This window comes from Teleopsis dalmanni, chromosome 1 (assembly GCF_002237135.1).
Source record: "Teleopsis dalmanni isolate 2A chromosome 1, ASM223713v2, whole genome shotgun sequence".
In the NCBI taxonomy this organism is placed as follows: Eukaryota; Metazoa; Arthropoda; class Insecta; order Diptera; family Diopsidae; genus Teleopsis; species Teleopsis dalmanni.
The window spans coordinates 67425484-67449529 of record NC_051846.1 but is presented as its reverse complement, the minus strand read 5'-3'; the positions used below and the strand labels follow the sequence as shown (position 1 = coordinate 67449529).

The following is a 24046-nucleotide window of genomic DNA, read 5'->3' as shown; positions in this document are numbered from 1 at the left end:
CTTTTTACAACTGAAAGCAAGTCTTATATATCGAAAATGTAATAAAAATATATAATATATTATTTTATAAAAATTTACTTGTATTAACATGTTTATATTTACATTTCCAAAAAAGAATATCATGTTTTAAATCAAAAACAAAATTCCTTAAAAAGTTATAAACGTTTAAAAGGACCAATAATCCATTTAAATATATCAAACAGACATCATATTAAAATATTTATTAAATTGTTAAACGTTTACAAAATAATCAAAAAAAAAATACATATAGGGAAATTTTAGAGTAAAATTTTAAATAAACTGAATTTCTCTCTATACAATATTTAAAATACATGTATAAAAATTTTTCAAGCTTTAAGAAACAAAAATCAAATAATTGTTAACGTAATAAATAAATTCAAATATAAACAACTATTTATGAAACAACATTTATCTATACTAATAACTATGAAGGTTAAATACAAAATGTATGTTTTTTTTCTTTTGAAAAATAAGGAGAAAATATATAAACAAAATAAAAATAATACACAAATAATATTTGTTTTACTTTAATCTTTTTTATAAATTTAGTAAATAACGATTTAATAAATTTATAGAAATCTATATAAAATTTTGCAATTTTAATTATATATTAAACCTCATATTTTTTTTAATTAATTCAGTATAAAACTTGGCGCTGTCAAAACAAAAATTTTTGAATTGAATAATTATTTTATTTCGTTAATTGCAATTAAATTTAAGCATAGTACATTCTATATAATATGAAAGCATACAAATAACTTTTATTACAATAATTTTTTTTAATATATATTAACGTTTAATTTATAATGATAACTATATTTTTCTGTGAAAAATAATTTTTATTACAGTATTTCTGAACATATATAATAAAATTTATAATAAATAATTTTAATTTAATTTATTATTTCAAAAATATTAAAGCATTATTATAGTATTTTTTTAAGACTTCTAAATAAATTTATTTTTTGCTATGAAATAGTTGCTAAAGAAAATCGGTCCATCGTGCTACAATAACATTGTTTCGATTTGTAATATTGTGAATATAGGATGCCGAAAATTGCAATACATATTTTAATATTGAAATAAAAAATATATATGTGTAAAAAAGCATATAACATTAAAGCATAATTCGTTAAATGAATTTTATCTCATTATATCTTATATAAAAATTATTTCTAAGTATTTCAAAGCTACTAAATGTTTAACCATATTAAAATTAAATAACACTTCAATTGTTAGTATTTATAAAATAGTCCCTTTATAGAAACTTTAAGTGTATTTTGTAAAATCACCAGGTTGTTCTTCATTTCCAGCACCAGAAGGACCACTTTGATGGGAACTATTTTGATTCTCAATAAGCTATTAATTTCAAGCAAATAATTAGTTATTTTTATCTAAATTTTATATAAATTATAATAAATTACCAATCCCCGCAATCTCTTAATGCAACGTAACCGTTCCAACCAATTTGAGGCATAAGGTTTTTCCTTTTTTAAACTCTGATAGACATGCGATGCCAACTGGAAAGTAAATGAATTGAATGTAATAAAAATCTTAACTGCCAATTAAAGTAGAAAATAATATCATTTACATTTGCATGCAAAGCCATTTGCCGTGCTAATAATGGTGCACTTCGATCAGACACAATTTTTGGTTCAGGATGACACACAAGTTTACATATTTCTTCTCGAGCCTTCACATAAATTCTATTCGTGTTTAACTCTAAAGGTTCAACTATAACGCAGGCGTAGCTAAATTGCCCCTTAGAAATCGATAAAAAAAATGTTTAAAAAATTATATGAATTATTTAAAACGTATATAAATTGATATTACTGATATAGTGTTTAATTTGTATTCTTTTCCACTTTCATTGTAGATTATATGCACAAAATCGTTACCGATATGTTTCTTTTTCTCATTGCAATTAGGATCTTTTTTCAAATTTGTAGGCATTAGTGTCGCAACGTGAAAAGTAACTTGCACAATATCATCTTTCCAAACATATGTAAATTTTCCATCAGCTCCTCCAGTATCTAAACCAATAAATAAATTATTTTGTTCCGCTTCTTTTAAGCTAACCAAAGTTCCAATGCCACGTAGAAATTCCACATATCTTGTACTGCCATAAGAATTTCGTAATATTTCTACAACATTATTACACTGTCCCTGACCCACATATAGAACACCAATTTTATGCCTCTCGAATGGTGGTAGTAAATCCAATACCGTTAACTTACTCATATGTTCGGGTGTAACTTTCAATGGCATATCAGTTGTGTCCATTTGACCAGTGTGAAATAATTGCATAAAAATGAAACTTGGACTCATGCATAATTTCGTATTGGGTGGCTGTTTAGGCCCACCTAAACTACGGAAACTAGTTGCCGGTCGAGTTTTGCCGTTGACTTCGCGTACGACTGATATAGTTTTAGAACGTCCACGCATCATATCACCGCCATAATCTGAACTATTTACTGGTGTACCGCTAACTCCACCACCTATTGGGCCACCTCCGCTACTACTTGATTTGGCCAAACCTTGATGTGATGTGAACGAAGCAGTTTTTTGAGCACCATGCTTATCTAATCGGGGGGATAATGGTGGTGCTGGTGAGACTGGAGGCTTAGAAGTGACCATTTCTACGGCATGAGATCTAAGTGAAGATGCAGAAGCGGATTGCTGTACTGCTTGCGCATTAGCGCTACTAACATCATCCGCTGAATGTTGTTTAGGTGGTAGTGAATTCGTTGTCTCCAGCATTTTTGTACTAGTTTCAGTTTCTTTTTTAGAATCTGCTGTCTGTGCAGTTTGTGGCGGTGTAGAACCAGCAATTTCTTCTGGTATAGCTTCACAGCTAACACGCATATCTTTGGTATACTGTACGCTCTTTTTCTTTTGTTGCTGCAGTTCGTTGGAACTCAAGTCAGCACGTATTATATCTGCATCTAAAATCTGCTGAGAGAGCGGAGTAGGTTTAGATGCTAGAAAAGTTTGTCGCCAACTTGAACTCATTTCAGGACTAGAATTAACACGTCGTACAGGATTTCTTGCACGACTAGTTGCATCTTCAAATGCAGTACTGTCGTCTTCAGCTTCACCATCGCTAACACTACCCGATAGTGCATCTTTGCCACGCTTCCCAGTAGGTTTTGGTATATCTATGGCAGCAGTGCCCACTGTAGTCGATGATGATATTTCTTCTTGTCGTTGAAGCGCACGAGCTTTATTAAACGGTCGTTGATCTTCGATTGAAGTTTTTGTTGTTAGCGATTCTCTCGATATGCTTGCAGTACTTGCTGTTGGAATTTGTACTACTGGTTCTGGTTGTGTGGTTTCTTCATCTAAAAGTGAATTATGTGGTACTCGTACATCTGGGCCAAATACACCACCTTGTATAACTGGTAAAAAGAGCGATATCATATTATTTAATGGTATATCTTGTCCGAAACAGTCGTTCGCTATTGGATTTTGTATTCTGGTAATCCAAGATATATTACCAGTGGGACGACGTACCAAAATTTCGGCCCAGCCTGTGCACGAACGTATACAAACTTGTTGTTGTACTGATGGCATTTGCGTGGGTGATGCACTAACACTTGTAGTTGAAAAAGAATTACCTAACAATGAGGTACTACTACCACCTACACCTATATCAGTTGTTTCTGGATTTGAGCCACGACGTGATAATGCTTCTAGAGAGGCACTTGAACTATTTGAAGTTTGACGTTGTGTTGTGGCAGTATTTGTTGCGGCAGATGTTGAAGATGAAGATGATGTTAAATCTGTACTTCCAGCTGATTCATTACCACTGCTATGTTGTAAGCTTACTTTGGTGTAACGGCGGTCAAGCGCATATTGATCGCTCTAAAAACAAAGTTAATTAAATTATTTTAATAGTTAACATAGGTATTTTGAAGGAGTTTTACAGTTATTGTGTTATCATTTGCGGGTAAGCTTGTAACTTTGCCAAGTTGTGCGCAACGTTCACAAAGTCCATTTCGTAAAGGAGCCGAGGGACAGCCAGAAGTAGTAATAGTGACAAGATTATGTCCAACCAGCCATGTCTGAGAAAGTCCATCTTTAAGTATGTATTCAATAGCAGGCAACCTAAAAAAAATAAAACAAATTTAAAAAATGTAAGTCAGTAAAATCTAATCGCAATTTTGATAGATTTGACTCAACAAATTTTGCAACATGATATAGAGAATATTTATTTATGACATAACCCATATACCTTTAAAAACGTTTTGAGAACATATTATTTGTCTTATTTGTTTTTCTGATTAAATTTTTTTTTTTTTGTAAAATGTTTGCATCTTGAAATTCACCTTTTAGGTAGTGCAGAACATGGTGAGAAGGTATGCTGTGCCAAGAAATCAATACAAGTTTCAGTCAATTCGGCATGGAAACTCTTTAGGCTATCATTCATTCGGGGGCGCATATCAGAATCGTTACGTATGTTAGGTATACGGCTTCCTCTTTCAGTTAAGCTTGTACTGCGCTTTCGATTTGATGAATCTTCGTTCAGAGTATTAAAGTCTTGTCGTTGAACGTTTCGTTTGATATCGTCAAATAACATATTTGCATTACTTTGTATAGACTACAAACAGTTAATTAATAATTGCTTTAAAAATTAAAATTTCTTTAATTAATTACCGAAATAATATAGTGAACAAAATTTTTCCGTAACTCCAATTTACATTTCACAAACCATCCGGCTATAACGTGATGTGCTAGTGAAACCGCATAATGGTCATACTTATAGGGCTTAGTGTATGGTAGGGATATAGCAAAAACGTACATGTACTGTCTTGGTGTAAAGTTCGTAAAGAGATGATTGGACAAACGACTCAAGACTGAAATGAAAGAGTTAGTTTTGTCAATATTTAAAATCAGGCAAATTTTTTTTAAATAACGCATTTAGAAGTAAACTTTGTATATATTTTTTATTTAAAAATCATTTTTTGTTAATAAACTTGTAGTCTCTTTAACTGGAACAACTTGGGCTGTGATAGTCTAAGCGCTAGTATTTTAATTTAGACTTAAATATAGTATGAATTTTTTTTTGAGCACTTAAATATTGCTGATTTTACAACGCCAGAAACTAAGTGAAGATTATGATTGCAAGAACTATGGCAATACTATAAAAAAAAAAATATGTGGGGTATTACTTATGGCGGTTACGATTGGTAAATCTAGATTACATCTAGATTCAATCTAGATTTAATTTCAATCTCTTATATTTTTCATAAATACATACATATGTAGAATCGAATCTTGCTAGTATGGCAAAATATCTAAAGTTTTATAAATTAATCTCGAGTGTTATACATGTCGCTCAAGATTTACTAATCGAAAACGAAATCTCTATTGAAAAAGTTGCCCTAAATTTGCCAATTGAAAATAGCATTAAATTTAAAATTGGGTTTTCTTTCAAAATTAGTTAATTGCTAAGAAAACCAGTAACTTTTAAGTTACTAAAACATCACTTTAAATCTTATCTAAGTGCGTATACAAAAACTAGAAATGTTCCTTTAGTTTCTAATCAAAACAAAAGTATGTATTGTCAAACTGATCATAATTGTCATGAAATTTTGACCAAATAAATCAAGTAAATACTATTCGTAAACCTGAAACCATTAATACACGACACTAATAGAAAACGATATATTAAAAGTTGTATTCTATATTTATTATCAATATATTATAATACGTACTTGATAAAAACTCCAGCACAGGTATTGCAACAGATATTGTATCTGACATTTTACTCATCTGTAATAGTATTTCCGGTAATCTACGCATTAAAGCCTCAGGCATTTCCAAAACCATTATGGTCATAGCATTGAGGGAAACGCTTGCCATGCTTGGAACAATACCTTGTATTAACACCGATATAATGGTACTTTGATGCCCAGGTTGAATGAATTGATGATAGAGAACTAAAGAAGCAATTGCCGGTAATATTAAAGAACGAAACTCATCAGTATTTGGTTTGTAAGAAAAATGTAAAGATTTATTGCTCTCTGGGCATAATTTAAATAATGCCACTGCCAATGCTTCTATATCATTTCCCTGTATTAATGCTTTGTTCTGTAGTACTTGCGGTAATTTTCTGATGACCAATTTAAAAACTTCAAAATCTATTTAAAAGAAGAAATTTCATCATGAATTACCCTAGTATATATAAATAATTAACAGTAATTTTCAAATGCAATACCTCTATCATGTTCTAAACATTTTACTATAATCTTACAAGCTCTTCTTATCGAAATTGTGGTAAAATGCGTAGATGACACAATTTCGTGTGTTGTCAACTGTGATACGACTTGATGGCGTTGATGTTGATGTGTCATTCCGTATAATGGTAAACTGGAATCAATACCAAGATAACAGCTAAACGTGACCAAATCATTATTAGCTGGATCTGGATAGCCAATATGAAAAGAAGCATTGGCACGTGCTTTAAGCATCCAATTAAATATCTATTTCAATTGAAAGTAACAAAATTTCATTAAATTTAGAAGTAACTACATTTTTCACTTACCTTATAGCGAACAATATTTGTTTGCTCAAATATTTTTGGACGTTCATAATGCGATTCTAAATGGCCAATAAGTATATTAAATATTTTAATAGCGTGATAAGATGGCAAGCGATATAATTTTATAATGAAAACATCGATTAAACCATCAACTGCAGCAATCACATCCAAAATATCTGCTTCAGACTTGACATAAAAATCACCTTCTGCCAATCCTGAATGTAATTCGAATGGACGATTTATTAACTTTTCAAGTATATCCAAAAGTTCCCCACAACGTTTTGTATCACAGTGACTAGCGAAGTTTACCAATGCATTAGCTACAGCAACTCGTATATGAACATCAGCTTCATGCATAATATGCGAGAAATGAGGTATCACAACACGTTCCAAAATTTCTTCTTCATAGCTAAAGCGATTCATGTCCATAATGCGTACCAAAGCTTGTATGGTTCGAATGCGTATGTTCGTATTTGGCATTTTATAAAAACGATTTACAAAATCATTCAGTACATGCAACCATTGTGGACGTGTAGCAGTTACTTTCAATGCACGATATTCAATTAAACTCAACACTGACGCTTCGTGTCGGCCATCAGACACACGTTCAATTAAATCATAGATGCGATCAAGATTTGCAAGTATTTGCGATCGGTCTTCTTGCAAAAGTTTTTCTATACAATCAATGTTTTCATGGAAATTTGCCTGCAAGTACTGCAAACGTTCCTGATTAATGTTGATTTGTTCTGAAATAAATATATTTAATTAATGATTTTTTTCAACTATTTTAATTATTTACGGTAGTATTCAATATTATCCACAATGGCAAACATAATGTCACATATACGATCCCATATAATTTCTGGTAATTCCGTTTTATATTTGTTGATTACTTTACGTGCGCTTAGTATAACTTCAAAAGTGACAATAACTTGACGACTTTCCAATGCCTATATAAAAAACATTAAATAGTTATATATACAATTTAAATAGAGTATTCTAAAATATAAAGTAAGATCCATTCTTACTAAACTTACATGCAGAAAGCTTGTCAATACTGTAGTGGCATAAAACATTGTCGGTACTTGGAATATTAGATTGGAACCAAATATATTCATATTCAAGTGAAAAACTGCTCCTCGTAGCAGCTGTTGATCCTCATAGAGGCTTCTATCATTTAGGATGTTGCACATCATTTTCATAGCGTTGTAACCCAGCTGGGTGCCAAGCAAATTCTTCATAATCTATTAAAGCAGCATATACAGAAATTACAAATAGTAAATTATAAAAATTCCAATTTACTTTCAAAAATTTTTATTTAAATTATTATTAATCATCAAAAATAATGAGAACTTGAATTCATATAAGTATTGGAGTTACTTAACAGTTAACCTTTAGCAAATTTTATCAGACTAATATAAAAGAATAATATTCTTATAGGGAATCTCAATGATATTACTAGATTTTTTTCTTCCTTAACCTGGACCAACTTGCGTACAGAAAGATATCTACATATCGTTGAATCCTGTGTCGACATCCATTTAGAGATACGATATGTAGCAGTCAACATATCGTTTAGAGATGCATGGCCATCAAATACAGTCGTATATATAAATTGGACTAAACTCAAGAACTTTTAAGCAGTTTGACAGTCTGATAGAACGTATATATTTCTTTTTAATATGTTACCCATTTCGAGACTAGTTATAGCTTCTCTAAGAGCAAGCACTTCCATCTGAAAAACCTACAATATACGGATACTTAAATCCGTCCAAGAAAACTTCCCTGTTTATACTACTACCCATTTTAGAGACGTCAGTATACATGGAAGACGGTTTCTTTAAAAGAGAAACCTTTCGACAGCTAACTGATTGATATAACTAAAAATAAACTTTTTTTAATATTACAAAGAATATTTGTAAGCGTTAACTAAAATATATAAAGTGATAGGAACTAATCTACCTATGTCCTCGGTTACTATTCGATAATAACTTCGCCACCATAATTCCTTCAAGAGGAGATTGGGAGGCGGGTTTGCCTACAACTCTAGGAAAGATAGCGATCTACACCGACGGGTCTAAAATGGATGAGGGCGTTGGAGCCGGAATCTTTTCTACGGACCTAATGATTAGTAAATCATACCACCTCTCAGATTCCACCTCAATATTTCAGGCTGAAGTTTTTGCCATCCTTAGGGCATGTGTTCTTGCTTTAAATATGCGCCTTCACGGAAAAGAGGTCTGTATTCTAACTGACAGTCAGGCAGCTATTAAAGCTTTATCAGCAGTCTGTCTGTCATCAAGATTAGTAGAAGAATGTAAGGAAATTATTTCTGAACTAAGTGAGAGGTCCAAGGTTACTCTAGTGTGGGTTCCCGGGCATTCTAATATTGTGGGAAATGAGCGCGCCGACGAGCTTGCTAGGCTAGGCGCCTCTTCCACGGGTACCCCTATTTCGATCCCTGCCCCTGTCAGCTACGGGCGTAGGCTGATTTGTGACCATTTTTTGCGAAAGGCAAATAGTGAGTGGACCCTTACTCTGTCAGCAGCCAGATCAAGGACTACTTGGCCCATTTATTCCAAATATAGAACCTCTGACTTAATCTGTAGAAATAAATCTGAGGTTTCTAAGCTAGTATCTATCTTTACGGGTCACTGGTCCATAGGACGGCATGGAGCCAGACTTGGCCTTTCCTGTGGTACCTCATGTAGTGCGTGTCTACCAACACTTGAAGAAATGACACCAGAACACCTGATGTGTTTTTGTCCAGGTCTGGCCAGAACTAGGTTTAAGTTTCTAGGGGCCCCTTTCTTCAACTCACTTAGCGATATCTCCAGCATCAGCATTAGCCAGATTCTTGCCTTTGTTAATGCCTCTGGTTGGTTCTAGTTTGACTCTCTATCTACTACCCACTTTTACGAGGTTTTTGTGGACTCAAAACGGCTTTCATCCTTAGCTATTTGAGGAGGATTCGTCCTCCCTCCACCACAACTAACTAACTAATCGAATTTTTAGTATTGTAAAGCTTCTCCTTATAATAGAGATCTATTAATGAAGAGATCTATCAATCTCCACTATTTTTAATGTGTCGACAAATATTGCAGCGAATAAATTGTTATTTAACGCTTCACACTGTTGTATTACAATTCACTTCTATCAGATATAATCAGGAAAAAGATACAGCTAACGTCTGCAGCGAAAACTTTTCGAAACTAAACAGTTACTTATACATTAACCCATTTATTACTGATTGATACCCAAGATACAATTCTACTTCTTATGATAACAACACTTACCAAGTTCACCTCAATCGACTTTACAAACATTGTTTAATTCCGAATTCTTACCAAATTCGGTCTGATTGCATGTTTTAGTGATATAGCATATTTCAGTTGGAATTCAAAGTAAACATAATTATTGCTCATATAAATAGTGCTATTACACAGCAGATTGATAAATTTACACAAATTTGCACTGAGTGCATTCATATAACTGTGTACGTAAACGCATAAAATTATACATTTGATTAATTTATATGCTTAGATGAGTAGCCCTACTAACTCTAGTACTATAATTTCATGCATGTATGTACTAGCGGAAACTATCCGTACTCAATTAGAGTACTTAAATTAAACCATGTCAAGATCAACCAAACATTTTATATGTACAGAATAATTTTAGAAGCTATAAAATTCTAAAATTAGCGTTTTTAATTAAGAAGAATAATCGATTTTATTTAAATAAAGCAAATGATTTGTTCAATTATTTCAAAACGATTTTAAGCAGTGATGCCTCATACAAACAAAAATTAATAATTACATTTTTTTATAGCTTTTGTTTATTTAATTATTTTGTTAAAAATGTAATTAAAAAGAAAATTTATAACTAGCTGTTATACAATTATAATTGATTAATATAGACACAGAGGGTTAAAAATGCAAATCCATAATATGGTTTTCGTGCAAAAATAATTAAATATTATTTATAACATTTAACAATTTAGCACGTGTTAAATATGCTAAATCGTGAAATACCCTACTTAAAATAAAGATAATTTAATTTAACATATATTTCATACTAACAATTGAACATAAATTTAACTTCTTTAATTCTAATAGCACATTTACACTATCTCAGTCAGGCAGTTTTGCTCATTATAACCACTAATGAGGATAATTCACCATACGAAAATCATTCATATAAATTAGCTCATTTTCAATAAATCAACTCATTTAAGACGGAAATTGTCGAATGCAAACCTTTAAAATAAATTTCCCGCAATGGAAATGTATATATATGTATATATAAATGTATATAATTGATTTAATATATATATAATTTATATTTAATTTACATATTTAATTTTTTATGATATATTGTTAAGTGAAGTTTATAAAAGTTTAAAAAATTCGATCATCTGCATAAATGAGCTCATTATAATGTGAACATTTTCTCAATAATATAAATAATCAAGTGCCTTATTATATTATTTGGTGCAAAGAGAACAAATGCTTAGAGTTTGCATAAAAAATTAAGAGTTGTTATTAATGCTTTATCATATTTTAATATAAAGCAAAATATTTTTAGAAATCAAATAGGTGCAAACTATTTGCTTTAATAATATATAATCTATAATATTATACATGAAATAAGAGAATACAGCAAAAATTTACTTATTTACTTAGCATTCATAAGTGGAAAAATATGACAACACGCAAGTCAAAACAAAGAAAAGTTATTTACATGACTAAATTTCAACATGATTTATATTTATGTATATATATATATGTATAAGCCACGGTAATTTTTTGAAAATTAAAACATCAATTTGACTAGCATTATACTAAGAACGTGTGCGAGTTAGGCTAAGTTGCGTTCTAAATGAGGGAAATTCTAAGTTGTGCCGATGATGTAGTGATGTGTCGATACGTGTTGATAAATGGCTAAATGTGTGCAGTACAAAAAATCCCAAAAAATCTCCCATTTGGTTTAGCATTAACTTAGCCTAACTCGCACACGTCCTAACAATGAGCACCAGTTATACACCAGTTATGTGACCAGTTATGTTAGTATAACTGACACCAGTTATACTAACAATGAACTCACTGAAGCTAATAGCTTTATGTGTAGATCTACTAGTCTATAACATCTTAATGGCGATTCAAAATTTATCTAAGAATTACCACCGTTGGTAAGGATGGCGGAACGGTACAGCTTATAACAACAAAATAATTTATAATTTAAAAAATGTTTTTTTTTTATATAAATGCATCTCAATAACTAAAATAGCTTGATTAATTTTGTAGGTCTTTAACGATACGTTACCGAATCACAACAATAATATTCATATCAGTTCAAATTTTTATTAGCTATCGTGGATGTTGTACTCACTAATCTTTAATTTCTATGAGGTGTAGCGTTATAATTTAGATTAATAAGCTTATTTAGATTAATAAGCTCGATTTAATAAAAAATAATAATTAGTAAATGTTTACTTGTTTTGACCTTTACCATATTTTATAAACATTTTTATCAACACAGTTGAAAAGTAATTTACTTATCAATTTGAGTTCGGAATTTCACGCTCAGAGCTTTTAACTTTCCTCTCAGAGCTTTCAATCGTGCTCTTTTCGTGAGAAGAAAAAGCTTCGACCAAAGTGTAAAAACTAAGCAACAAAAAAAATTCAAAACAATCAAAAAATTAAACCATAAAACATTGCTTCGATCGCATAGCTGTCAAGATTTGAATAGATTTTTTGTAGAAACTATGTTACAATAATAAAAGATAAATTCACGTGCAGAGCATATATTTTTTAGAGATGCAATGGGTTTTTGAATATTTATTAAAGAAGGAAAAGATTAATGTTTTTTAAAAAGATATAAACAGAATGGATTACGAATCAGCGATTATGTTAGAGCTGCAGAGCAAAGTTCCACGCCCGACTCAACCAAAGAAGCACAGACGTGTCATGTGTGTTGGAATGTGTGTTCTGGATCTTATACATATATGTAAAGAATTCCCACAAGAAGACACTGACAAAAATTGCGAGGAAGGTTATTTACAGCGTGGCGGTAATGCGTCGAATAATTGTACCGTGCTACGACTTTTGGGTTGCGACTGTGACTTTCTTGGTATGTTGAGTGATGGGCCGCATTTCAAAGTACTAATTGAAGATTGTATAAAACGTAAGATTGGCATCACTTACTGTCCACACACGCCAAAAGAGCCGCCCTTCTCATCTGTAATCTTAGTACGAGACACGCGGACTATTATACACTCGAATTCAGATTTCCCTATGCTGACGCACGAACATTTCAAAGCTGTAAATTTGGATGAATTTTCATGGGTACATTTTGAAGCTCGTAATGTTAAAGACACAGTCAACATGCTGCGCGATATTCACGAATATAATAAATCGGCTGCGTACAGAATTATGTTATCGGTGGAATTTGAAAGACTGTGTGAAGAGAATCTATCGTTAGGAAACTGGGTTGATTATATATTTCTATCGAAAGATTTTGCAATATACTTGGGTTGGACAAATCCACGAGATGCAGTCTTTTCATTAAGAGAAAAGTTAATATTAATAACGGAAAGGAATTACACCAAATGTTCCATAATTTGTCCATGGGGTGCCTGCGGTGTTAGTGTATTGGATACTGTGGATAAATACTATCATATACCAGCCACAAAGCCTGATAACATTATCGATACTTTAGGAGCTGGAGATACTTTTCTAGCAGCCACAATCTATGCACTACACCATATGGATCTCACTTTAACTGATGCGGTCATCTTTGGAAATAACTGTGCTGGCTATAAGTTGGGCCATAGAGGGTATGATGCTATTAATGAGTTTAATCCGGTAGACGCTAGCTCTCAGAATGATCCAAAACTACCAGAAGGTGAAAATGAAGACGTCTGTTTGAGTGCATTAAAGTCATAACTACGTGCATTACTAATCAGTAATAAAAGCCACACCACCTAAACTCTTCCTGACATAAGAAAAAAACATTAACTTCTAATATAATTCATTGCGCATAAATTATTGAGTAGTATATTTTTAATAGAACATTTATAGAAACAAAAAATGTTTGCTTTTTTACAACAAAATTCTTGTAAATTACAATTCTGACAAATTCATAATAAAACATCAAACCCATATTCAATATCTTTTAATTTTTTTATTTTGTTGTAAAAAATCGATTACTTTAGAATAAAAAGCAGAAATCTAATGATAAATGTTATGAGTGGATACATATAAGTGCATGATGTACTAAATTTGAGTAAACAGATCGACTTTTCTATAACATATCACTTCAAGACATAGTTCTCTCAAAACGGGATTATAAGAAACTGCGTATGTATATAAACTAATTATAATTAATATTTTCAGAAAATATATATAAGGTAGTACACAGCAATGTACATTTTTAATTTAAGGATAATCAACCGACTAGATATAATTTTAGAATAAAAAGTCATCCAGATGGCAATAAAACCCCTAAATTATAATTCTACTACTAAGACAATAATTATACATAAACTATCATAACTCGATGTCTCGATCACTGATTATAAATTTACTTTCAACTATCAGTAATCATATTTTATATAATTATATTATAAAAATTCATATCATCATTGGTAAAAAGGTTAGGTTAAGTTACTGTGGCAGTCAGTATAACATATCAACTCTCTTAGACCTCTCCCCTTGAAATTCATTACCACAACTTTGCATAGATTTATAACTCCAAGTTAAATATGGAACTACTTTAATGCTCTAATAAAGAATGCTTTAATAAAGGTTTTGTTTTCATTTTGGAACTCTACACTTCTGTTAGAGAACTGAAGAAATAATTGCCTAAAAAGTTCCTAAAAAGTGCCTGGCTCCAGCCAGTAGTAAACTGACTCCAGCTAGTAGTAAACTGACTCCAACCAGTAGGAAACTGATTCCAGCCAGTAGTAAACTGACTCCAACCAGGCAGCTACAGAAGAAATGTTTCACTGTTTCTTCTTTTTATCATTTATCTGCACAATATTTATTAGAGAAAGTTTCCAGCCTAAGCGCGTCTGAACGCAACTTAATGCAACTGATCGTTTATATAAGCTGCAATCTTCGATTTGCCACCCTTGGTAGGCTTGGTCTCTCTTATCAAGTTACGGTCACATTAACTTGAACTTCGAACAAGTGTTTTAGTTTTTTCAAGACCAATTGGTGTTTCGAATTACTCTATTCTTTAATATTAATGTCCAAGTAGCAACTTAGTTCAATGGGTATACTACAATTTAGCGACTGTAGCTAAGAGATATAGTATACTTTTTAATAAAATTTAACTAATTGCTTGGGACAACCAGTAATACTACGATTAAATTTCAATTCAAGTAACAATAACGCTACTATTATTATATCATTCCCGAACATAAAAATTATTGGGACTAATATAGGCTTGATGCCCCTTTGTGGAGAAAAGTAAATTCAATGTCTAAAATAATCTGAAGAGTGACACAATAAATATTCAATTGTATTCAATTGAATAATGATTTTAGTAATGATCTTAGTCATTAATAATTATAATAAGTAGATTGACACTACTACTTGATAAACTTAGGAAAGCGTTTGTTCTTTTTTGTGGCAAATTTGGTTTCATATTTCAGTCATTCGCTGCCTTAGCAAACTTTATTCCTGATAAGATGTTTAAAGTGGAGTTCAAATGTTCCTATTTTTGATAATATACGATACAAAAAAGAATTAATTTTTCTGAAGAGCTCATCAGTTCTACAATTTTAAATGTGATATTTAGCTTGAATCAAATGAATCCTTTATGCTTCACTTAACACATTGACAGCTAAGCAATACCAGATTATTTTACCCTGTTTTTCGGCTCTATACTTGTAATCTATGTATACTTAGATAACTATGAAAATATAGATATAACTATACAATATCGTATTACACCTAACTGCCTTTTGATTGATTTTAACTTAAGCTTCATAAACACTACAATAACCAGGTAATCCTAATCCTATCTAAGAATATACCATCTTTCAATTTATTTTCTCATTTTGAGTCTTTTGTGTAAATATGTTTGTACTTCTGTTTTTACCTAACATCACACGGATTTTAAAAATAAATTATTATTATTGTTTTATAAACTCATTAGACTTCTTTTATTTCGTACACCCACTTTTAGGAGATGTTAATTAATATCAGATTGATTCCCACTTATCTCTCACAATACTTGAAAATAGGTTCCCTAAGGTATAAGTTAATGAATCAATTAATAAGTTATGTTTCTTACATAGTGCCCTCTGTCAAGAGATAATCATATTAAATAAAAGTTTTTGAAATATTAAAAATATTTTTAAAGATTTATATTGAATAAGTGAAAATTATGTATAAAAAATATTTGTTAAATGATTTGATTGATAAAGCCTGTGACACATCTCTCGGTAGTTTTGACTGATAAAACCATTATATGATAACACTTTGAGGCAATATTAAGATATTTAAGAACGTTATGTTAACATAACGGCAGATAAACGCTTTGATACCTAATTTAAATTTCGAAATTTACTTCGATTTTGTTTAGCCAAAATAAAAAAACAAAAATACACAGATAAAATCGTAATTCAGCCAACTACAGTTCTCAAGAAGGCAGTGAATGTTAAGACCTAAAAAATTCTTAATTACAAAAGTCGAAGTTGTTTCCTCTAAATGAAATGATAAGTATGCACAAGGTAGAGATTGTTAATAAAAACCTAAAAAAATGTCAGGGTATTCCAGTTATAATAGAAACGTGCATTAAGCAAATATTAACCGAAACGAACTCCGACTCAAGGTAAAAAATTGGAAATTTTTTATAAATCTATTAACAAAAATTCAAAAATTAATTATGAAACGTAAGTATGAATATATAGAGAAATATAAAATTAAATTAAATATTCTTATTGATTTTATTGTTCTATAGTGATATTGTTAATGTTAGCATTGTATGCTACGACTTTTGCTGATGCCAAGAGCTTACAAAAAAAAGTAATCTACAAAGCAAGTATACAGTAGCGGATAAATTCTTCATACTGATTCATAATAATTCTGCATAATTATTTTCTATTTTAGCCAACAAATGCAAGTGCTACATGTGCTAACCAACCCGATGGAATGGTACTTAAACATGCAACAGATTGTAATAAATTTATTTTATGCATACACCATAATGCCCTGGAGTACAGTTGCAGACCAGGAGAATATTTTGATGCCGACGTATCTATCTGCTTACCAATAGAAAATACGCCACAACATAAGTGTAGTTGCATCATGCCAGAGCATACAGTAGTTATGAATCCGGAGGATTGTACGACTTTCTATTATTGTGAGAGTGGTAAAGCAGTAATGCATCGTTGCCCTATTGGCCAGTTTTATGACGAACGTATAAGTGCCTGCTTAGTTGATGTAAATGGTATATGTGTAATGCAACCTACACGGAACCCAGCAGAAATGGTTCTATTACAATTGTGTCAATATTCTGGAAAGGAAAGTTACATAACTCAAGCTGATCCTAGTGATTGTAGCAAGTTTCTCTTGTGTATGAACGGAAAGGTTTTTACTGAAAAATGTGATAATGGTTTTTATTATGATAAATATTTGCATTTCTGTCGTTTGGATACGGATAATATATGTATAAAGTCAAATATAACTAAAATCGAGAAACATGAAGAAGATATAGAACAACAAGAATTACTGAAGAATATTGAAGTTAATCAAATTGAAGATACGCACGATCATACCAAATTAATGGAGAAACCAATCAAAAATTTAGTTGACATAACTGAGCATATAGCTGCATATGAGAAAGAAAACCAAACAAATATTATTTTGGACGTTATTTCTGATAACGTAATTGAATCAAAAGAAATTATAAAAGCTGAAGTTGACAGTAATAAAAATAGTGCACATATAGATCCTATAAATTCAAACCAAAATGTAATTAACAAACCCGTTTCTGACAAATTATACTCAAAATTTATTAATTTTTAATTAAGTAACAAATTGTTATAAATTGAACTACTACAAAAAAATCACTGTCTGACCACAACAATAGTTTTACAAGAAACTTCTTCAAATAACATACCTTTGAATTAAGTACATTAATTTTAGCATGAAATAATTAATAAAGATACTGCATCAAAATTATATTGTCTATTACTTACATTAAAGTATTTTGATTTCTTTGGTTAAATAAGATTTAAAGAAAATACACTAAAAAATAAACAACTCACCTTCCATGATGCTTGGCAATATGGAATATGATTAACAGTACGACAAAGCGTTGCTACACACAACGGCAAGGGGTCACTTGGAAAAATTGTATATCCCATTACCAATTCCAAAATAGTTAGGCACTGTAAACCTATTTCATTACCCTCTACAGTACAACTTAAGTGACAAGCATTTCTGTAATAAAAAATTTAATTAAACAATTTCTTAATATAGCTTCGTTCAATGACTACACTGGCTAGGCTTTAGCAAGATATTACATACACTCTTACTTTTCAAAAACCATTATAAATTTTTGTTTATAGACAATATCCTAAAATAATATTTGCATTCGAACATAAAAATCGTATCAAAGCCTAGCCAACGTACTCGTCAAGTTAACCGTAAACAATGTAATTCAAAAGTTTGCAGACATTGCCAGTGTTCCTATATGGACTATATGAACTACTAGCAAGCACAAACCCAAATAAACATTGTTTATAGTTTCATATATAAAATTATATATGCAAAATAAAATAAAATTTACGCACTGTACAATTCCTATAACAATATCGTTGTCTAAATGTGCAGCATTAAATTTAATTAGATTAACTAACATCTCCAGATATGGACGTAAAAGATTCGCATCTGTAATAGCCGGTATCCAGTGCAACATAAATTTACCTATCTGTAATTATATGTTATTAATAATAAAATTTAATGATTATAAAACGAAATACTTTTTCTTCAAAATTAGTTATATCTTTGCCATTTTCTGTCAATGTATCAAGTAATTCCAAGCAATGTTTTAAATCTTCTTGAACTTCATGATTCTAAAAAATTATTTTATGTAGATTATTTAATTTTTAATTTAATATTTGTAATATAAACTAATATTACTTGTATAACTAAAAAGAAATGTTCTCTCATAAGCGTTAAGCTTTTATATTGGCTAAATATGAGTTTTTTGTAAAATGTTAACACTGTCTGTCGACACTCGGCAGATTTGTTCGGTACAATCAAATCTTTTGTCAAATCCCACAATTTCGTGATGGAAGCCTATGTATATATAAAACAAAAAATTTTACTTATTAGTTATTATTGCATTAATAATAAATACCTCATCCAAATGCAAATTTATTAATTGAGATTCACCAAAATCCTTTAGAGTTTTACAACGTTGCGCTGCTGGATTTTCAGGCTTTAAGTCTTCTTCGATTCGTGTTGGCAGGGACCGTTCTTTGTTACTTCCTAAATAAATACAAAGCAAATGTAATGAGAGTTCGCAATTGACTCGAATGATAAGCAATTTAATTTAAGACTAAAATCTGCATTAGTTTATTAATTCGAATTTATTTCTAATGCAATTGTAAGGAAGGTATTCTTCCCTTAACTCACCTGCTGGGCTTTTTGACATCTTTACAAAGGATTTTAATTTTGATTTAGAACTCATCCTTAATAAATATCACTATTAGTTTAAATTTCTTGTGAAATCTGAATTTTTTATATTATTTGCATGCAATATTGTTGGATTAAAACAATTTTCAGATTTTACGGGAAAAAACAATACAGGCAAACAACAGCTGTGTGGGTGCATTATGAAATGTCAAAAAAATGTCAGCTGTATTTTGCTTTTCGTTTACATGCACTTTCTCGGTCAATTTGAATAAAAATTTCAAAGCCGCTATTTATTTAAACGCCTTTACCAATATATAAAAAAAATGTGTTCAATTTTATGTGTATATATTTCTAGGCATAGGTAAAATCTAGAAATTACAAAATCGTATATAATAAAATATTTGCAAAATAAATACCTTTATGTGTAAACGTATTATAGGACGGTTTATTCAATCCTCATAAAAAATTTAATAATGATATATGATATAAGGTGAATATTTGTATTGTTGTTAAACAATTTAGGTATTTATTTGTACTAAAAATTATGTAAACACTAAAAGAACATATGTTTAATCCTAAGACACAAGGACGGCAAGGAAAGGAGAAAAAACAATAACTATGAAAATTGTGAAAGTGTATTTTATCATTAGTAAAAAGATTATTTTCATTATTATGGAGAGTAAATACTCTTTCAATTTTTTTTTGTTTCAAATTATATATTTCAAAATATAATTCGTCTTCGATAAAATATAACTATTGCGCTATGCACAATACGGAAGACGTGCAACGAAGTGGCGCCTTTTGAGCTTTGTTTTGTGCTATTTCGTTTATATTTTTATTTATACTGTAACTGTCAAAAACATTGTTTTTGTATATTTTGTTGTGTACTACAGTTTATTATGAACAGAAAACCAAAAGAGCAAATAAAAAAATAATAAAATTCTGCTACATATGATAAACAACATTCCAAACATAAAACTATAATTGCAAAATTATATTATGTGGAATGAATTAAGCGCCGTTTTAAATGTAAAGGTTACATATTATGATGTACAGTTTGTCAACATTGTGTTTGCAAAACGAAAAAATGTTACAAATGTTTATTAAATGCTCAATAAAAACGATTTAATTTTGAAATAAAAAAAAAAATTAAAATGTTTACAAATAAATTAAACATTTTTCTTCATATTAAACTAAAAATTATTCAAAAATATCGTTAGAACAATAAAATAATTCACAAAAACAAAAATAACACCAAATTTGTTGTGTCAACATTGTGTTTGCAATTTTGCAATTTCTTATTTTTAACGGGACAGAATACCGTTAGATGTGTCTGGGTTTTTCTGTTTGTTATAATATTCTGCAAAAACTGTTCAATTTCTTTGTTATTTAATAAAGTAGAGTGTTTTAAGTGAAGGAATAACTAGAATACACGTGATTAAATATGGCCTGTAAAAGAACAAATTCAAATAATATTGAGTTATTATGTTATAATTACTACCTCGGTAAATCTGCTAAGGAATAAAGTCTAACGTTTAATATTAGGTTAAGAACAATTAATAATATCATAAACAAAACAGAAAATGAGGATTGCATTAGTTTAAAACCAGCAGGCCACCGTATTAAACCATTGTCTGATCGCCATATAAGAAGAGTATTGCGAATAATTGATAAAAATCCTTTAATTTCCTTACGATCATTGGCATTAGGTCTGGAGAAGCTATTTAATATTGTTGTTAGTCACAAGGCAATAAGAAAAGTGCTATTACAAAACATTTATTCTTCGAAAGTTCCACGTAATACACCGTTGTTATCTGTTTAAAAAATTGAAAAACGATTTCAGTTTGTTAGCGCACATTTAAGATATGCTTCAGAGTACTATGATGGTGTGATTTTCTGAAATTTTATGCTTTATTACCATATTTGTGTGGGTCCTGCATTAGAAGAAAGCTTGATTTTCACTTCGTCCCAGAAAATCACATCATCTTAGTACTCTGAAACATATTTTAAATGTGTGCTACCAAACTGAAATCATTTTTCAATTTTTTGAACAATTAACGACGGTGTATTACGTGTAACTTTCGAAGAATAAATGTTTTGTAATAGCACTTTTCTTATTGCCTTGTGACTAACAACAATATTAAATAGCTTCTCCAGACCTAATGCCAATGATCGTAAGGAAATTAAAGGATTTTTATCAATTATTCGCAATACTCTTCTTATATGGCGATCAGACAATGGTTTAATACGGTGGCCTGCTGGTTTTAAACTAATGCAATCCTCATTTTCTGTTTTGTTTATGATATTATTAATTGTTCTTAACCTAATATTAAACGTTAGACTTTATTCCTTAGCAGATTTACCGAGGTAGTAATTATAACATAATAACTCAATATTATTTGAATTTGTTCTTTTACAGGCCATATTTAATCACTTGTATTCTAGTTATTCCTTCACTTAAAAGACTCTACTTTATTAAATAACAAAGAAATTGAACAGTTTTTGCAGAATATTATAATAAACAGAAAAACCCAGACACATCTAACGGTATTCTGTCCCGTTAAAAATAAGAAATTGCAAAATTGCAAACACAATGTTGACACAACAAATTTGGTGTTATTTTTGTTTTTGTGAATTATTTTATTGTTCTAACGATATTTTTGAATAATTTTTAGTTTAATATGAAGAAAAATGTTTAATTTATTTGTAAACATTTTAATTTTTTTTTTTATTTCAAAATTAAATCGTTTTTATTGAGCATTTAATAAACATTTGTAACATTTTTTCGTTTTGCAAACACAATGTTGACAAACTGTATATTACATTGTTCACGAATGTTATATTATTTTCAAATTCATTTAAAAAAAAGACGAAAATCACATTATAAATAATTACATTTAATATCTAGTGCAACTACTTAAAATAAGTGAAAACGAATTAAATTTGTTATACATAATATTTAATCTCAGTGTTATAGATGCTACTCAAAACGGTGGCGATCATTACATGACCATTTCCTTCGTATCACAACGAAATGAATGGTTAAATTGACATGAGTCAGCCTCCACCTTGTAATATATAGGGACATATAAGTAATTTTTATAATTTATAATTATCTAGAAAAGCAACAGAGATCTGAATTTAGAGTAGATAAAGGATATTTTATAAATGACGTACAATAGCAATAGTGTAACTAGAAAGCTTGGTGAAGTTCTTGTGTTTATAGCGTAATGAATTGGGTACTATAATATTTGGTAAGGAAGGTTATAGTTTGAAAATCCTATAATCCAAGTTAGAAAATACAATGAGTAGTATACGATTGAAAGAATCATGCGCATTAGAGTGGCTGAGAGCATGTTTGGGCAATTGAAACGAGGGTTTTTCATTTTATGTTGTCAGGTATCGAACTGTCTCATTAATAGGAGGAAACATTGCCTTGCATAATGTGAAATATCTTGGTAATGCTCTGAAGGCCTTGTTGAAGACGTTCAACAGGTAGAAGAATGAAATGGTAGTAAGGCATTAATAACCATTTTATTTAATCTTCATTTAAATATGTTCAAAATGTTAATTTATTTAACATAAGATACAAAATATAATTTTTTTTTGATATGATATCCTATTTACAATATGTAGGAAATATTAATTTTTTTAAATATTATTAATATGAATATATAAAAAATATGAAGTATTTTAGGAAATTCTAATAGTATTTAATTAACAAACGGATCATATTTTTACATCTAATAACTAATACAATAATTACAAAAAATAAAGCAAATGTTTTAAGAAAATTAATCACTAAAATCGTTTTCTAGATTGGAAGAAAATTCATGTTTGTCCTGCTTGCGTAGTTTCTTCAAGAGCAAAAGTTTTTCTAATTTTAGATTACATTTTTTCGCTTTCAACATTTCAATTTCGTGGGATAGTTTTTCCTTTTTTAATTCTAGAACTTCACACTGCAGTTGTGAAACGTTTGGAACATTGGAATTCTTTTCACAATGAATTCGGACAACATTTGGAGTTGTTACTGCATCAGATTGCGGCTGCGGAATATCTACAACAGCACCTTTCCCATCAGTAATATTGTCTAGGACTTGAATAGGGCCTATTATTAAACGTTTGTTTTATTAAAAAAAATGTGAGTTTTAAAAATAAAATAAATTACATGGCATTTTTGTAACGTTACGTTTGCGCTTATCGCTGTTAATTAAATCGGCTAATTCCTTTTCATGCGCTCTCATTTCAATTTTTCTTAAAGTTTTTCGTTTTATTCGGCTTTTCATATTTTCTATTTTTCTCTTTATCTGTAGCCTTGACATATTATATCCATATTCCGTTTTTATATTTGCTTCTATAGCTGATAGAGCTTCATGTTTTTTCTTTTTTACTGGTGGCGTCTGGCTTTTATCAACTAAACATGGATGCAAATGTAAATACTGCACAAACATCTCTTCACGAAATAATTTACTTTTCTTTTGTTTCCGTGGCACATCAATTTCATTTTCCATTTCCATAAATTTAAGATTAAATAAAATACATTTACTTTATACTACGCACTTCATATATGATGAGAGTACACTTTAAGCAAACACTAATACCACATGTGAAATAAATCCATGGAGTGTAGTCGTTTGCTATTTGCATGTAAAAACATACAAGGCACTTAAATTGCTTTATTAATACTAAATCTAAGTGTACACTACAAATGTCAAACTATTGAGTACAGTATTTTCGATAAGTTTAACGAAAATATATTTTACTCACACTATTTTGTTGTTTTCAAGTAAATAAAATAAAGTAAACACTAAAGTTATTCTTATTC

The 24046-nt window shown here is 30.1% G+C and overlaps 4 protein-coding genes across 7 annotated transcripts; 2 read left to right on the top strand and 2 right to left on the bottom strand.

The window, feature by feature from the left end:
• Nucleotides 1–968: 968 nt before the first annotated feature.
• Nucleotides 969–19472, bottom strand: LOC119673089 (tuberin). The gene is made up of 18 exons (XM_038084311.1): nt 19222–19472; nt 18944–19074; nt 18724–18882; nt 18564–18656; nt 18375–18511; nt 17847–18021; nt 7603–7809; nt 7365–7515; nt 6569–7311; nt 6242–6506; nt 5739–6164; nt 4678–4877; nt 4350–4621; nt 3948–4128; nt 1855–3885; nt 1613–1783; nt 1446–1541; nt 969–1380 (listed from the first exon to the last, which is right to left on the bottom strand). The coding sequence occupies exons 1-18, from the start codon at nt 19274–19276 to the stop codon at nt 1291–1293; spliced, it is 5583 nt and encodes a 1860-aa protein (XP_037940239.1). The 5' UTR covers nt 19277–19472; the 3' UTR covers nt 969–1290.
• On the top strand, nt 12261–13730 carry LOC119673090 (ketohexokinase-like). The gene has a single exon (XM_038084312.1). It carries the CDS (start codon nt 12454–12456, stop codon nt 13510–13512), a length of 1059 nt encoding a protein of 352 aa, XP_037940240.1. The 5' UTR covers nt 12261–12453; the 3' UTR covers nt 13513–13730.
• Nucleotides 16178–17703, top strand: LOC119673091 (peritrophin-48). 4 transcript variants are annotated; one of them, XM_038084315.1, is made up of 3 exons: nt 16178–16469; nt 16538–16602; nt 16687–17703. In XM_038084315.1, the coding sequence occupies exons 1-3, from the start codon at nt 16463–16465 to the stop codon at nt 17602–17604; spliced, it is 990 nt and encodes a 329-aa protein (XP_037940243.1). In that variant the 5' UTR covers nt 16178–16462; the 3' UTR covers nt 17605–17703. The 4 variants fall into 4 exon arrangements, with proteins under 4 accessions (XP_037940243.1, XP_037940245.1, XP_037940244.1 ...); XM_038084317.1 differs by having other exon boundaries at nt 16178–16408; nt 16687–17702; XM_038084316.1 differs by having other exon boundaries at nt 16179–16408; nt 16538–16614; nt 16687–17701.
• Nucleotides 19473–22923: 3451 nt separating the features above from the next.
• Nucleotides 22924–24046, bottom strand: LOC119668902. The gene is made up of 2 exons (XM_038078580.1): nt 23390–24046; nt 22924–23329 (listed from the first exon to the last, which is right to left on the bottom strand). The coding sequence occupies exons 1-2, from the start codon at nt 23736–23738 to the stop codon at nt 23016–23018; spliced, it is 663 nt and encodes a 220-aa protein (XP_037934508.1). The 5' UTR covers nt 23739–24046; the 3' UTR covers nt 22924–23015.